The sequence below is a fragment of the Tamandua tetradactyla genome, chromosome 13 (assembly GCF_023851605.1).
Source record: "Tamandua tetradactyla isolate mTamTet1 chromosome 13, mTamTet1.pri, whole genome shotgun sequence".
NCBI classification, from domain to species: Eukaryota; Metazoa; Chordata; class Mammalia; order Pilosa; family Myrmecophagidae; genus Tamandua; species Tamandua tetradactyla.
This window is the reverse complement of record NC_135339.1, coordinates 87,410,025-87,425,504: the sequence shown is the minus strand read 5'-3', so window position 1 is coordinate 87,425,504 and position 15,480 is coordinate 87,410,025. Positions and strand designations below refer to the sequence as shown.

General features: G+C 36.2%; 1 protein-coding gene across 3 annotated transcripts in view; it reads right to left on the bottom strand.

Moving 5' to 3' along the window:
• The window catches only part of ABRAXAS2 (abraxas 2, BRISC complex subunit), a 43,998-nt gene that overhangs the window by 16,074 nt on the left and 12,444 nt on the right, over positions 1-15,480 (bottom strand). For 2 of the 3 annotated variants that reach the window (XM_077126347.1, XM_077126348.1), the window contains one exon: positions 158-348. In XM_077126347.1, coding sequence (XP_076982462.1) covers positions 158-348 — 191 coding nt within the window. Of the gene's footprint in view, positions 1-157; positions 349-11,456; positions 11,616-15,480 lie in introns of all 3 variants that reach the window. The other variant, XM_077126346.1, reaches the window with a different exon arrangement.

Below are 15,480 nucleotides of genomic sequence, written 5' to 3'. Positions count from 1 at the left end.
TACCCTAAAAAATGAAGAGAAGTAGCTAAAGAGAATTAAAAATTTTTCTTTAAAGATGCTATAAATTGTACAATACTCATTTTCAGAGTCATGAATCTTAATTACTCATGCCGACAATTGCCTGTTTCTGTGAGTCTGGTGGGAAAGCTTTCTTTACCTTCGATTTGGTCTAAAGAGAACATATTCTAAAGCATGAGTAGAATTGTTGGCAGTGGAGATGAAACTGAAGAGAAGGAAGACAAGGTCCGGTACACCAAGGATCCGGGTGAGCTGCTTGTGGATGACTTGTTCTCTGTACGACATCTGTTGCTGTGTGTTTCGCCGAAACCTGTACCATCCAATAACTTTCTGCAACAAAAACAGAAGAAAAAAACTTATTAAAAGTTGCTTGAAAGCTTACCAGTTTAGCTTTGACATTTGTATACAAATGTTCATAATGGCTTTATTTCCAATACCAAAAAATGGAAACAATCTCATTGTTCATCAACAGGTGAATGGACACACAAATTGTGGTATCTAACTCAGCAATAAAAAGGAACTACTGATATAAATAACATGAATGAAACCCAAAATAATTAGGCCAAGTGAAAGAAGAAAAACAAAAAAAAGATAGTATATTCTATAGGATTCCATTTATTTAAAATTCTAGAAAATGAAAACTAATCTACTGTGAGACAAACACTATATGTCAGAGGTTAACAGAGGTGTTAACAGAGGACAGGGGTGCAGAGGGGAGAAAGGAAGGAGCTAGAAGAGGGCACGAGGGAACTTTCAGGGGTGAAGAATGTATTCATTATCTTAAGATGCCAATGATTTCATGGATGTTTACACATGTCAAAAATTATCAAAGTGTATACTCTAAATACAGGAATACTTAGGATACATTGTGGGTTTGGTTACAGACCACCACAATAAAGTGAATGTAATAATAAAGGGAGTCACAAAAATTCTTTGTTTTCCCAGTGCATACAAAATTTATATTTATACTAAGCTGTAGACTATTAAGTGTGCAGTAGCACTATGTAAAAAAACAACAATGTACATACCTTAATTAAAAAATAATTTATTGTTAAAAAAATGCTAACCATCATAGATCCTTTAGCGAGTAGTAATCCTTTTGCTGGTGTAAGGTCTTGCCTCAGTGTTGATGGCTGCTAACTGATCAGGATGGTAGTTGCTGAAGGGTCAGGTACCAGTGGCAATTTCTTAGAATATTACAAGAATGAAGTCTGCGACACCAGTAGACTCTTCCTTTCCCAAAAGATTTCTCTCTAGCATGTGACACTGTTTGAAACTATTTTACCCACGGTAGAAATTCTTTCAACATTGGAGTCAATCCTCTCAAACTTGCTACAGCTTTATCAACTAGGTTTATATAACATTCTAAATTCTTTGTTGTCATTTCAACAACGTTCACAGCATCTTCACCAGGAGCAGACTCCATCTCAAGAAATCACTTTCTCTGTTCATCAGTAGCACAAACTCCTCATCTGCTGAAGCTTTATCATGAGACTGTAGTAATTCAGGCTCGACTTCTATTTCTCTTGCTATTTCCACCACATTCGCAGCTACTACCACCAATGAAATCTTGAATTCAGTTATCCATGAGGGTTGGAATCTACTTTTTCCAAACTCCTGTGAAAGTGCCATTTTAACCTCCCCCCACGAATCATGAAAGTTCTTAACAGCATTTAGAATTGTGAATCCTTTCCAGAAGGTTTTCGATTTACTTTGCCCAGATCCATCAGAAGGAATCTCCACAAAAGGCAGTTACAGCTTACAAAACGCATTTCTTAAATTATAAGACTTCAAAGTCAAAATGACTACTTGATCCATGGACTATAGAATGGCTGTTGTGTTATCAGGCATGAGAACAACATTAATTTGGTTATACATCTCCATCAGAACTGTTGGGTGACCAGATGCATTGTCAATGATCAATAATATTTGGAAAGGAATCTTTCTTTTCTGAGCAGTAGGCCTCAACAGTGGAATTAATATTCAGCAAACCATACTGTAAACAGATGTGCTGTCATTCAAGTTTTGTTGTTCCATTTATACAGCACAAGCAGCGTAGATTCAGCAGAATTCTTAAGGGCCCTAGGATTTTCAGGATGTAAAGCAGCACTGGTTTCAACTGAAAGTCATCAATTGGATTAGCCCCTAATAAAGTCAGTTTGTCCTTTGAAGCTTTGAAATCAGGCATTAACTTCTCTTCTCTAACTATGGAAGTGCTAGAAGGCATCTTCTTCCAATAGAAGGTTGTTTTGTCTACACTGAAAATCTGTTGTTTAGTGACACCTTCATCAGCTAGATTTTCTGGAAAATTTACTGCAGTTTCTGTATCAGCTCTTGCTACTTCGCTTTGTACTTTTATGTTACAGAGATGGATTTCTTCCTTCAACCTTATGAATTAACCTCTGCTAGCTTCATACTTCTGCAGCTTCCACACCTCTTTCAGCCCTCACAGAAACTGCTCTGGATTAGGCTTTGGCTTAAGGGAATGTTGTAGCTGGTTTGCTCTCCATATCAGCAATAAGGCCATTTCACTTTCGTAACTTTCATGTGTTCACTGGAGTAGCACTTTTCATTTCCTTCAGGTACTTTTCCTTTGCATTCACAACTTGGCTAACAGTTTTGTATAAGAGGCCTAGCTTTTGACCAATCTTGGTTTTCAACATGCCTTCCTCACTAAGCTTAATAATTTCTAGCTTTTGATTTAAAGTGAGAGGTATACAATTCTTCTTTTCATTTGAACATTTAAGTCCATTTTAGATTATTTATTGGCCTAATTTCAATCTTGTTATGTCTCAGAGAATAGGGAGGCCCAAGGAGAATGAGAGAAATGGAAGAAATGGCTGGCTGGTAAAGCAGTCAGAACATCCACATTTATCAATTAAGTTTGTGGTTCATAAATGGATGTTCCAAAACAATTACAATAATAACATCAAAGATCACAGATATAATATTGATGAAAAAGTTTGAAATAGTGCGAGAATTACCAAAATGTGACAGAGAGACACGAATTAAGCACATGCTGTTGGAAAACTGGCACTGACCGACACGTTTAATGCATGGTTGTCACAAATCTTCAATTTGTAAAAAATGCATTATCTGTGAAACGCAATAAAACAAAGTTTGACTGTACATGCAATTTACAGACTCTTAGGCCTAATTTTAAGTAGGCCTAGCCTATCCTTTGCGGGGTTGTTTCATATGAAAAAACCCGAAGATTGAGGGCTCAGCCTATTGCTTTGAACTTAACTTTTTTTAAAAACAATTATTGAGGTATAATTGACATACAGTAAATAGCATTAAATAGATATCACCTTTTTAGTTAAGGCGTAACAAGAGAGGCTGGAGGGAACTGCCTGAAAATGTAGAGCTGTGTTCCAGTAGCCATGTTTCTTGAAGATGATTGTACAATAATAGAGTTTTTGCAATGTGACTGTGTGATTGTGAAAACCTTGTGTCTGATGCTTCTTTTGTCTACCTTATGGACAGATGAGTAAAACATATAGATTAAAAATAAATAAATAATAGGGGGAACAAATGTTAAAATAAATTTAGTAGATTGAAATGCTAGTGATCAATGAAAGAGAGGGGTAAGGGGTATGGTATATATTAATTTTTTTCTGTTTTCTTTTTATTTCTTTTTCTGAATTGATGCAAATGTCCTAAGAAATGATCATGATGATGAATATATAACTATGTGATGAAAAAAAAGGTAAGTTTTGTTAGCTCTAACTATAGCATAACTAACTTGGCTAAGTGAATTAAATTGATATGCCCTTTGGAAGAATATTCCTTATGATTTGCTGACCACCTACATAAGCGACATCTGGAAGCTTGGTGAAGTGCAGATTTCTGGGCCCCACCAAATCTACAGATTCAGAACCTCTAAGGATAGAGCCACAAATCTGCATTTGAAATGAGCTCCTTGGGGTTCTCTTGTACATAATGAGATGGAAAATTTTGGTTGTAGAGACAGTTTATTAATTTAATTATTTGTTAGAAGAACAATGTCCATTATTACAGCTGCTTTCTTTGGAACAAACGTTTTTAGTACAAATTCTATTTTAAGAAGTAAAGATAGATCCTCAACAAAATACTAGCAAACTGAATCTAACAGCATATTAAAGAAATTTTATACACTGTGATCAAGTGAGATTTACCCCAGGAATGCAAGGGTGGTTTGCCATACAAAAATCAATTAATATAATACATCATATTAATAGAATGAAAGAAACAAACACACATTTCAACTGATGCAGAAGAGGATACTGGACAATATCCAGGACTCTTTATTGATAAAAACACTCAGAAAACTATAAATAGAAACTTTTTCAACACAATAAAAGGCATATATGAAAAACTCACAGTTAACACGATACTCAATGGTGAAAGACTGAAAGCTTTCCCTCTAAGATCATGAATAAGATAAGGATACCCACTGTAACCACTGGCATTCAACACTGTTCTGGAAATTCTAGCCAGAGCAATTAGGCAAGGAAAAGAAATAAAAGGCACTCACATTGGATAAGAAGAAATAAAACTTTCCCTTTTGCATTTGACACGATAGTATATACAGAAAATCCTAAAAAATCCACAACAAAGCTACTAGACCTAATAAAGGAATTCAACAAAGGGGCAGGGTACAAGATTATCACACAAAAATCAGTGGTGTTTCTATACACTAGTATATCAATCTGAAAAGGAAATCGAGAAAAAAAAATTCCATTTACAATAGCAACCGAAAGAATCAAATACCTAGGAATAAACTTAGCCAAGGATGTAAAGGACTTGTTCAGGGAAAACTACAAAACTTTGCTGAAAAAAAATTCTAGAACAGACCTAAATAAATGGAAGGACATTTATGTTCATGAACTGGAAGTCTAAATATTAAGATGTTAATTCTACCAAAGCAACTTACAGAGTCAATGCAATCCCAATGAAAATTCCAATAGCCTTCTTTGCAGAAAGGAAAAGCTAATCATCAAATTATATGGAAGGGTAAGAGCCTCCAAATAAACAAACACAGATTGAAATAGAAGAGCAAAATTGAAGGATTCAAAACTTTCTGATTTTAAAACTTACTACAAAGCCGCAGTAATCAAAACAGCATAGCACTGGCACAAGGACAGACAAACAGACAAATGGACTAGAATTGTGAGTCAAAAGTAAACTATCACATCTATAGCCAACTGATTTTTTAAACTTATTCTGAAATAATTTAAAACTTAAAGGGCAATGGCAAAAATAAGACCAACAGATTTTTGTTAAGGGTGCCAAGTCCACTCAATGGTGAAAGAAGAGTCTCTTCAACAAATGATGCAGGGAAACAGGAAATCCACATACAAAATAATGAAACTGGACCCCTGTATCTCACACCACACACCAAAATTAGCTCTAAAAAGATCAAAGACCTAAATTTGAGAACTAAAACTATAAACAACCTAGAAGAAAACATAGGCGAACATCTTCAGGACCTTGTATTAGGCAATGGTTTCATAAACTTTACACCAAAAGCATGAACAACAACAGAAAAAATTAGATAAATGGGACTTCAACAAAATTAAAAATGTTTGTGCAATAAAGGACATTATAAAGACAGTGAAGACAACCTACAAAAAGGGAGAAAATATTCAGAAACCATGTATCTTATAATAGTTCAATCCTGACTATATATATAGAACTCCTAAATTCTAAAACAAAAAGATAAACCATATTTCTAAAATGGGTAAAGCACTCGAATAGATATTTTTCTAAAGATGATATACAAATGGCCAATAAGCACATGAAAAGATGTTAAACATCATTAGCCATCAGGAAAATATAAGTCAAAATCATGAGGTACCATCTCATATCCACTATTAAGAAATGGCTACTATTAAGAAAAAGACAATAGTAAGTGCTAACAAGGATACAGAGGATAGAAACCCTCATCCATTGGTAGCAGGAACGTAAAATGATGCAACCATTGAGGAAAACAGATTGGCAATGCCTCAAAAACTTAAATATAGAATTATCATATGACCTAACAATCCCACTTCTAAGTATATACCAAAAAGAACTGAAAGCAGGGATTCAAGCAAATATTTGCAACTGGTGTTCATAGTAGCATTATTCAGTTGCCAAAGAAGGAAGCAATCCAAGTGTCCATTGACAGAAGTATGGACAAACAAATAAGGAACAGACATACCATGGAATATTATTCAGCCATTAAAAGGAATGAAATTCTGATACATGCAAACATAGGTGAACTTTTGAAGACATCATGTTAAGTGAAATAAGCAAGACACAAAAGGACAAATATTGTATAATCTCACTTATATGAAGTAATTAGAATATGCAATTTCATAGAGTAAAACATTAGAATACAGGTTACAAGGAGAAAGGCTGGGGTGGAAATAGGGATTTAATGTTTAACTGGTACAGAGTTTCCACTTGGGGTGATGGAAAAGTTTTGGTAATGGATGGTGGTGTTGGTAGCACAACATTAAGAATGTAATTAATATCAGTGAATTTCCTACCTGAAAGTTGTTAAAATAGGAAATTTTAGGTTGTACATATGTTACTAGAATAAAAATTTTAAACACTCCATAGAACTGTACAACACAAAGAGTAAACTATTAACTATTAAAATTAGTAATACAAGAATACCGTTTCATCAGTTATATACTAAAGCGAAATGTTAATAGGAAATAAATGGAGGTGTATGAGGGAACTCTGTACTGTCAGAATGATTTCTCTGTAAACCTATGACTGCTCTAATAAACAAAAAAAGTATACAATGATAATAACATAAAGGAAAGGTAACCTAAAACTATTACTGTCAAGAGTTTGGGCCAACATGGCAGCTTAGCAATGTGCGCATTTTAGTTTATCCTCCAGAACAACTACTAAATAACCAGAAACAGTACAGAACAGCTCCTGGGGTTATCAGTAACCACACACACAGTGTACCCTAGTCTGGACCAGTTGGACCGGCTGCGAGCACCCCCAGAACCGTGAGTTCCCCAAGCTGCAGTGACTGGCGCCGCTTCCCCACAGGCTGCTTCCCAGAAAGGGAAAGGAAAGAGACTTTACCAGCAGCAGGGGCTGAGTCCAACCAAACACCAATTGTGGAATTAATTCACAGATTCTGACCACTAAAAATAGGCCCCCAGCTCAGGTGAACCTGGCCAAAGCGGAGGTTGCTCATTTTTGCCCTGGTGCCAAGGGGGCAGGGCTGACGGAAAAAGAAAAAAAAACAGGAAACAGAGGTTTTTGTGGCTGTGTTTCTACAAAGGCTTGACTGCCTTTGGATACAGTGGTAGGGCTTCTCAGGCTGCAACTGCCCCATGGCATAGGCAGAAACAAGCTCATCTGAGGGCTTGTCTGGAGTCTGTGCCTTCTCCAGGGAAGGGGTGAAGCCCAAACTCAGGGGGAATCCCTCTCTCAAGGAATTCAGACACAAGGGCTTAGTAATTCGAAGCCATTAAAACCAGACTACAACCTCTCCTCTGTCTTCACCACGCCCCCAGCAGGGAGAGTCTACCAAAGTTAAAGGTACTGCATTATCTTATGCTGGTGGGACCTGCAGGCAGACAAGCACCACATACTGGGCAGGATAAGAAAAACAGAGTCCAGAGACTTCACAGGAAAGTCTTTCAACCTGTTAGGTGTCACCCTCGGGGAAAACTGACGCAGGTGACTCTGTCCTCCCAATAGGATGCCAGTTTGGTCTCGGAAAATCCAGCTGGGGTCTATAATACCTAAGTAGACCCTCCTAAGGGTGGGGGGAGAAAGGCACCATACAAGCAGGGCATGAAACAAGAAAACAAGAACTGAAAAATTCTCCTCTGTTAAACAAAACCTAAGCTAGAGGTCCAGATAAGGCTGAACTGAATGTCAAAGAAAAGACAGACAACAAATTCATCCAGCAAGAAAACCCTAGGTAAAAGAAGTGAAAGCAATCATCAGAATAAACTAATTAAGATAATTAAATGCCTAGAAGCCAGCAAAAAATAACAAATCACACTAGGAAAACTGAAGATATGGCCCAGTCAAAGGAACAAACCAACAATTCAAATGCCATATAGGAGCTGAAACAATTAATTCAGAATATACGAACAGACATGGAAAACCTCATCAAAAACCAAATCAATGAATTGAAGGAGGATATAAAGAAGGCAAGGAATGAACAAAAAGAAGAAATCAAAAGTCTGAAAAAACAAATCACAGAACTTATGGGAATGAAAGGCACAGTAGAAGAGATGAAGAAAACAATGGAACCCTACAATGGTAGATTTTCCAGAGGCAGAACACAGGATTAGTGAACTGGAGGACAGAACACCTGAAATCCAACAAGAAACAGAAACTATAGGGAAAAAAATGGAAAAATATGAGCAGGGACTCAGGGAATTGAATGATGATATGAAGTGCACGAATATACATGTTGTGGGTGTCCCAGAAGGAGAAGAGAAGGGAAAAGGAGAAGAAAAACTAATGGAGGAAATTATCACTGAAAATTTCCCAACTCTTATGAAAGACTTAAAATTACAGATCCAAGAAGATCAGCATACCCCAAAGAGAATAGATCCAAACAGACGTACTCCAAGACATTTAATAATCAGAATGTCAGAGGTCAAAGAGAAAGAGAGAATCTTGAAAGCAGCAAGAGAAAAGCAATCCATCACATGCAAGGGAAGCCCAATAAGACTATGTGTAGATTTCTCAGCAGAAACCATGGAGGCGAGAAGACAGCGGGATGACATATTTAAATTATTAAAGGAGAAAAACTGCCAACCAAGAATTCTATATCCAGCAAAACTGTCCTTCAAAAATGAGGGAGAAATTAAAACATTTTCAGACAAAAAATCACTGAGAGAATTTGTGACCAAGAGACCAGCTCTGTAAGAAACACTAAAGGGAGCACTAGAGACAGATACAAAAAGACAGAAGAGAGAGGTGTGGAGAAGAGTGTAGAAAAGAAGACCATGAGTAAAGGGAAAAAGAAGGAAAATTAGATATGACATATAAAATCCAAAAGGCAAAATGGTAGAAGAAAGTACTACCCATGCAGTAATAACATTAAATGTTACTGGATTAAACTCCCCAATCAAAAGACATAGACTTGCAGAATAGATTAAAAAACAGGACCCGTCTATATGCTGTCTCTACTCAAAGGACACGAGGCCAAGGACACAAATGGACATTTACACACCAATGTTTATAGCAGCATTATTAACAATTACCAAGAGATGGAAACAGCCAAAATGTCCATCAACAGAGAGTTGGCTAAACAAACTGTGACATTTACATAAGATGGAATATTATGAAGCTGTAAGACAGAATAAAGTTATGAAGTATATAACAACATGAATGGACCTTAAGGACATTATGCTGAGTGTGATTAGCCAGAAACAAAAGGACAAATACTGTATGGTCTCACTGATATGAACTGACATTAGTGAATAAACTTGGGATATTTCCTCGGTAACAGAGACCATCAGGAGATAGAAATAGGGTAAGATATTGGGTAATTGGAGCTGAAGGGATACAGACTGTGCAACAGAACTGAATATAAAAACTCAGAAATAGACAGCATAATACTACCTAACTGTAATACAATTATGTTAAAACACTAAATGAAGCTGAAAGTGAGAATGATAGAGGGAGGAGGGCTGGGGCATAAATGAAACCACAAAGAAAGATAGACGATAAAGACTGAGATGGTATAATCTAGGAATGCCTAGAGTGTATAATGATAGTGACTAAATGTACAAATTTTAAAAATGTTTTTGCATGAGGAAGAACAAAGGAATGTCATTACTGTAGGGTACCGAAAATAGATGGTAATTAATATTTTAAAATTTCAATTTATATGTGAGACTAAAGCAAAAAATGTTTATTTGGTACAAAATTTATATTTTGATTAGTGCATTTCCTAATATAACTTATGTAGATAGCTGGTTGAACAACATAAGTACATGGAACCTTGAGTAGGACATGAGATTTTGTTGGTGTGTCCAGAGTGATGCCCTGATGAATCCCACAGTGATTTGATAAGTGAGTGGAAAAGTATTTGCAAAGTCCCCTTCAGGGAATGGTGAGAATGGGGGAAAATTCAACCTCACCAAGTTGAATTCTTGATATTCTCACAAGCAGTGTGGACAACCAAAGCTACAGGCTGAGCCCCCCGTCTTGCGGTGTGTTCAGATGAAACTTAACCCCAAAAAGGATAGGTCAAGTCTACTTAAAATTTAGGCCTAAGAGTTACCCCCAAGAGAGCCTCTTTTCTTGCTCAGATTGTGGCCTCTCTCTCTAGCTAACACGATGAGTAGTCTCACCACCCTCCCCCTCTCTGCGTGGGGCGTGACTCCCGGGGGTGTGGACCTTCCTGGCAACGTGGGACAGAGATCCTGGAATGAGCTGAGACTCAGCATCAAGGGATTGAGAAAAACCCTAGAACGAGCTGAGAATTAACATCAAGGGATTGAGAGAACCTTCTTGACCAAAAGGGGTAAGAGTGAAATGAGACTAAGTGTCAATGGCTGAGAGATTCCAAACAGTCGAGAGGTTATCCTGGAGGTTATTCTTACGCATTTTTAGTTAAGGGGTAACAGAGAGGCTGGAGGGAACTGCCTGAAAATGTAGAGCTGTGTTCCAGTAGCTATGTTTCTTGATGATGATTGTATAATGATATAGCTTTCACAATGTGACTGTGATTGTGAAAACCTTGTGTCTGATGCTCCTTTTATCTACCATATCAACAGATGAGTAGAACATATGGAATAAAAATAAATAATAGGGGGAACAAATATTAAAATAAATTTAGTTTGAAATGCTAGTGATAAATGAAAGCGAGGGGTAAGGGGTTTGGTATGTATAATCTTTTTTTTTTGTTATCGTTTTATTTCTTTTTCTGTTGTCTTTTTATTTCTTTTTCTAAATCGATGCACATGTTCTAAGAAATGATGAATATGCAACTATGTGATGATATTAAGAATTACTGATTATATATGTAGAATGGAATGATATGTTAATGTTTTTGCTTGTGGTTAATTTTTTTAATTAATTAAAAAAAAAAGTTTTAGGCACACACACAAAAAAATCAGGCCTAAGAGTCACCCCCAAGAGAGCCTCTTTCGTTGCTCAGATATGCTCTCTCTCTCCAACCAACACAACAAGCAAGCTCACCACGCTCCCCCTCTCTACGTGGGACATGACTCCCAGGGGTGTGGACTTTCCTGGCAATGTGGGACAGAAATCCTAGAATGAGCTGAGACTCAGCATCAAGGGATTCAGAAAAACTCTAGAATGAGCTGAGACCCAGCATCAAGGGATTGAGAAAACATTCTCAACCAAAAGGGGGAAGAATGAAATGAGACAAAGTGTCAATGGCTGAGAGATTCCAAACAGAGTCGAGAGGTTATCCTAGAGGTTATTCTTATGCATTAAGTAGATATCACCTTGTTATCCAAGATGTAATGGAGAGGCTGGAAGGAACTGCCTGAAAATGTAGAGCTGTGTTCCAGTAGCCATGCTTCTTGATGATTGTATAATGATATATCTTTCACAATGTGACGTGTGATTGTGAAAACCTTGTGTCTGATGCTCCTTTTATCTACCTTGTCAACAGACGAGTAGAACATATGGAATAAAAATAAATAATAGGGGGAACAAATGTTAAAATAAATTTAGTAGATTGAAATGCTAGTGATCAATGAAAGGGAGGGTTAAGGGGTATGGTATGTATGAATTTTTTTCTTTTTTTTAATTTCTTTTTCTGAATCGATGCAAATGTTCTAAGAAATGATCATGATGATGAATATGCAACTACGTGATGATATTGTGAATTACTGATTATATATGTAAAACAGAATGAGCATATGTTTGTGTTTCTTTCTTGTAATTTTTTTTATCTTTCTTGTAATTTCTTTTAATTAATTAAAACTATTATTGTCATATTATAACTAACAGTAAATTTAGATTATATTCTGGCACTTTCATATAGAAAGTAAACTAACCTTTGCTGAAACCCTGTGCCAGGAACCCAGCTAAAAATATTTTCACAATAACCCTAGGTTAATAATGCTTTCCCCACCAAGTTCATATCAGATATAAGGACCTACAGGGGACAAAGAAATTTAAGAAATAGTTCCCCTTCTCAAGGTGTACTGAGCATGAAGAGCAACTTCTAATTAAAGACATTAATTCTGATATCTTTTTTTTTCATATGTTGCATGGTGGGATCACATTTCATTATTTTTTCCATGTGAGTATCCCATTATCGCAGCATCATTTGTTGAATTTTGTTTGTTTCGCTTGTTTGTTTTTGGGGAAGTACATGGACCGGGAATTGAACCTCGCTCTCCTGCATGGCAGGAGAGAATTCTACCACTGAACTACCCTTGCACCATCTATGACAGCTTTTTCCCTTTTTTTTTTTTTTTTTGCATAAGCAGGTACTAGGAATCAAATCCAGTCTCTGGCATGGCAGGTGAGAATTCTGCCACTGAGCCACCGTCACACTGCCCCCTCTGATATCTTTTAAATAAAAAGAAAATCTACACATTTATTCCGGCATAAAATGCTATAGGAGATGCTTTGTCTAAAACACACAATTAATGGAGTAAGCTAAGATTTGGAACTAGTCTGCCTGACTCTTCCACTCTGCCAAATGTCTTATTCCACTTGTATTTTCTGAGAAGAAAGGAGGCTTATATGTTTATTCTGGATATAAAATGATAATAATCAACCCACTGATTTGATATTTGTCAAAAAGATTTTCCCACCATACTGATCCATGAAAGATAAGATGCCGAAAAATTAACACTGATGACATTTATGATCTTGCCTTTTAGAGCTAACAAGTTAGCTGTAAGGACTACTGAGAAACTAGTCAGTGATGTTGAAAGGACATTTTTAATACTCTGCTGAAGGTTTATAGACCTCTTCCTTCTCACTTGCTATGTTTGGCCTTAGCCTAAAACCCAAGGCCCATGGAAACTTCATAAACACAATACAGATTCTACAAGAGCACTAATTCAGTACCCAACCATGCAGGACCTACTGGGATGGGGGCTGGGGGTGGGGGGGAAGAGGAGGAGATCAAATAAGAAACATTCCCTTCTACCTTAGCCTAACATTTTAAATATGCCTTTGTAGGTAGTAACACTTTTGTGGTAAAACTATCATTTTGCATCTTTCCTGAGGGGGAAAATCCACGCTAGAATTAACTATTACAACTTTCAGTCATCTAAATATTATATATCATCTCTGTTTTTGCGCAGGAAATTAGGATCTTTGAAAAACATACTTAGGGAGTTTGCATTATATACAAGGTACCACAGAAGTACAATGAAATATAAGATATATTTTCTGCCTTCAATGGACACCCTGGAAAATGAAACATAATTCCAAGAAAACTGAAGGAACAAACTCATACCTCTAACTGCAAAGGGAAACATACATTTGTTTTTGTAAGAAGTCCTAGAAAATCAAACCTGCAGATCAACTGTCAACTTTTCTGAAATCCTGGCTACAGGAACGGCATCTTCAGATAACAAGTTTTGATTGGTCAACTGTGTCTCAAAACAGCAAATCCAAATTTTTTTTCATCTTAACTTTTAGCTTTATTTTTATTGTTGACACTATTACATATAGAATGATCACAACCATATTAACAAACCCAAAACCTGTGTACAGTAACAAGATGAAGAAAATATATCAAGATGTTAACCACAGTCTTTGGATGGTGAAAATATGGGTTTCTCTTCTACATTTCTGTAATTTCAAAGTTTCTATAATGAATATGTACTGTGTCTATAATGGAAATATGCATAACAAAGACAGATTACTAAAACACTGTAATAAAGATCATTCAAGGAAAGTAAATCCAATTTTAATATTCCAAAAATAAATTTGGAAATGTGTCCCAACCTACTATATAGTAGTCCTCTTCTTCTTCTCAATTATGAAACACATGGCCGTAAAAAAAAAAATACAGAAACACATCAAATGAAGTCCCTGTTCACCAGCAGCATCCACTCCTTCTCCCACAGTCTTTCCCACAATAACCACATTTAATTTTGTTTGAATTCCTTCCAAATCTTTAGACCTTTTTCTGTGTATTTAAACACCCACTCAGACTTTTGTTTTTACACAAAATGGACTCAACCTATGATACTGTTGTTCTCATTTAACAACTTACAGACCTTTCCATGTCACTGCATGAAAGCCTTCCCCATTCTTTTTAATGGTTGCTTCACATCCTATGGTATGGAGGTACCATCAGAATTTATTTAACAATTCCCCTGACTTATTTGCAGGTGTGTAAAGTATGCATCTCTTTGCATGTTAAGGTATTTCTTTATAAAAGAAAAGAGATACGATTTTTGTCCTAAAATAAAATGGTTGATTTTCCTACAATAAGAAGTAGGAATGTATAGAACAAAATCTAGGTAGATATAGAAGTTTACAAAAATTTCATGGAAATAAATTTTGTTTGTTGTGGTTAATGCTGACCAGGATTTAGAGTGCTTTCAAAATTTTCACTATTAAACAATGATGCAAACAATATCCTTGCATACTGTATTAAGAAGCAATATAGTCTGGGGCTGGAATGTGGGTTTGAATCCTGGCTCCAACATTACCTGCTGGGCACTTTGAGCAAGGAACTTAACCTCAGCTGCTGGAACTGTAAAACAGGAATGATAACACGGTAATTTGCCTCATAGGGCTGTTGCAAGGATTTAATGTGTCAGTATGTAAAAAGCACTTAGAACACGGCCTGGCACAGAGATAAAGTACCTGAAGATGCCAGCTTCTCATATCTTTGTGCCCAGGTGCAATTATTTACTTGGAACAGATTCCTAAGGTGGACTACATAGCTCAAAATTCTTTTACTGTAAAATTGTCCTTCCAAATGTCTGCATCAATTTACATTCCCACCATCTACTGCTTCCCCATTTCCCACAGCCCTGCCACCACTGGATATACCATCAATCCATTTACTCTCTTGTTCATATCGATGGATAAAAAATAGTTATCTCTTTTCAATTTACATTTCATGAATTTCATGGAACAAATTTTAGTTTTAGAGAGTATAATGAACATTTGGTCCACTAAAATATGAAAATAGTTTTGTAAGATGTTTTAAAGAAAGTTTCAAAGATCTTGTTTGGTGACTTATTTGCAGGTGTGTAAAGTATGCATCTCTTTGCATGTTAAGGCATTTCTTTGTAAAAGAAAAGAGATATGATTTTTGTCCTAAAGTAAAATGGTTGATTTTCCTAGAATAAGAAGTAGGAATGTATAGAACAAAATCTAGGTAGATATAGAAGTTTACAAAAATTTCATGGAAATAAATTTTGTTTGTTGTGGTTAATGCTGACTAGGATTTAACAAAAAGCTTTTGTGTAAAAAAATATATATGAAAGTACACGGAATGAGGGAGTCAAGGGAGGAGATGAAGGACGGTCTAAGAGATTC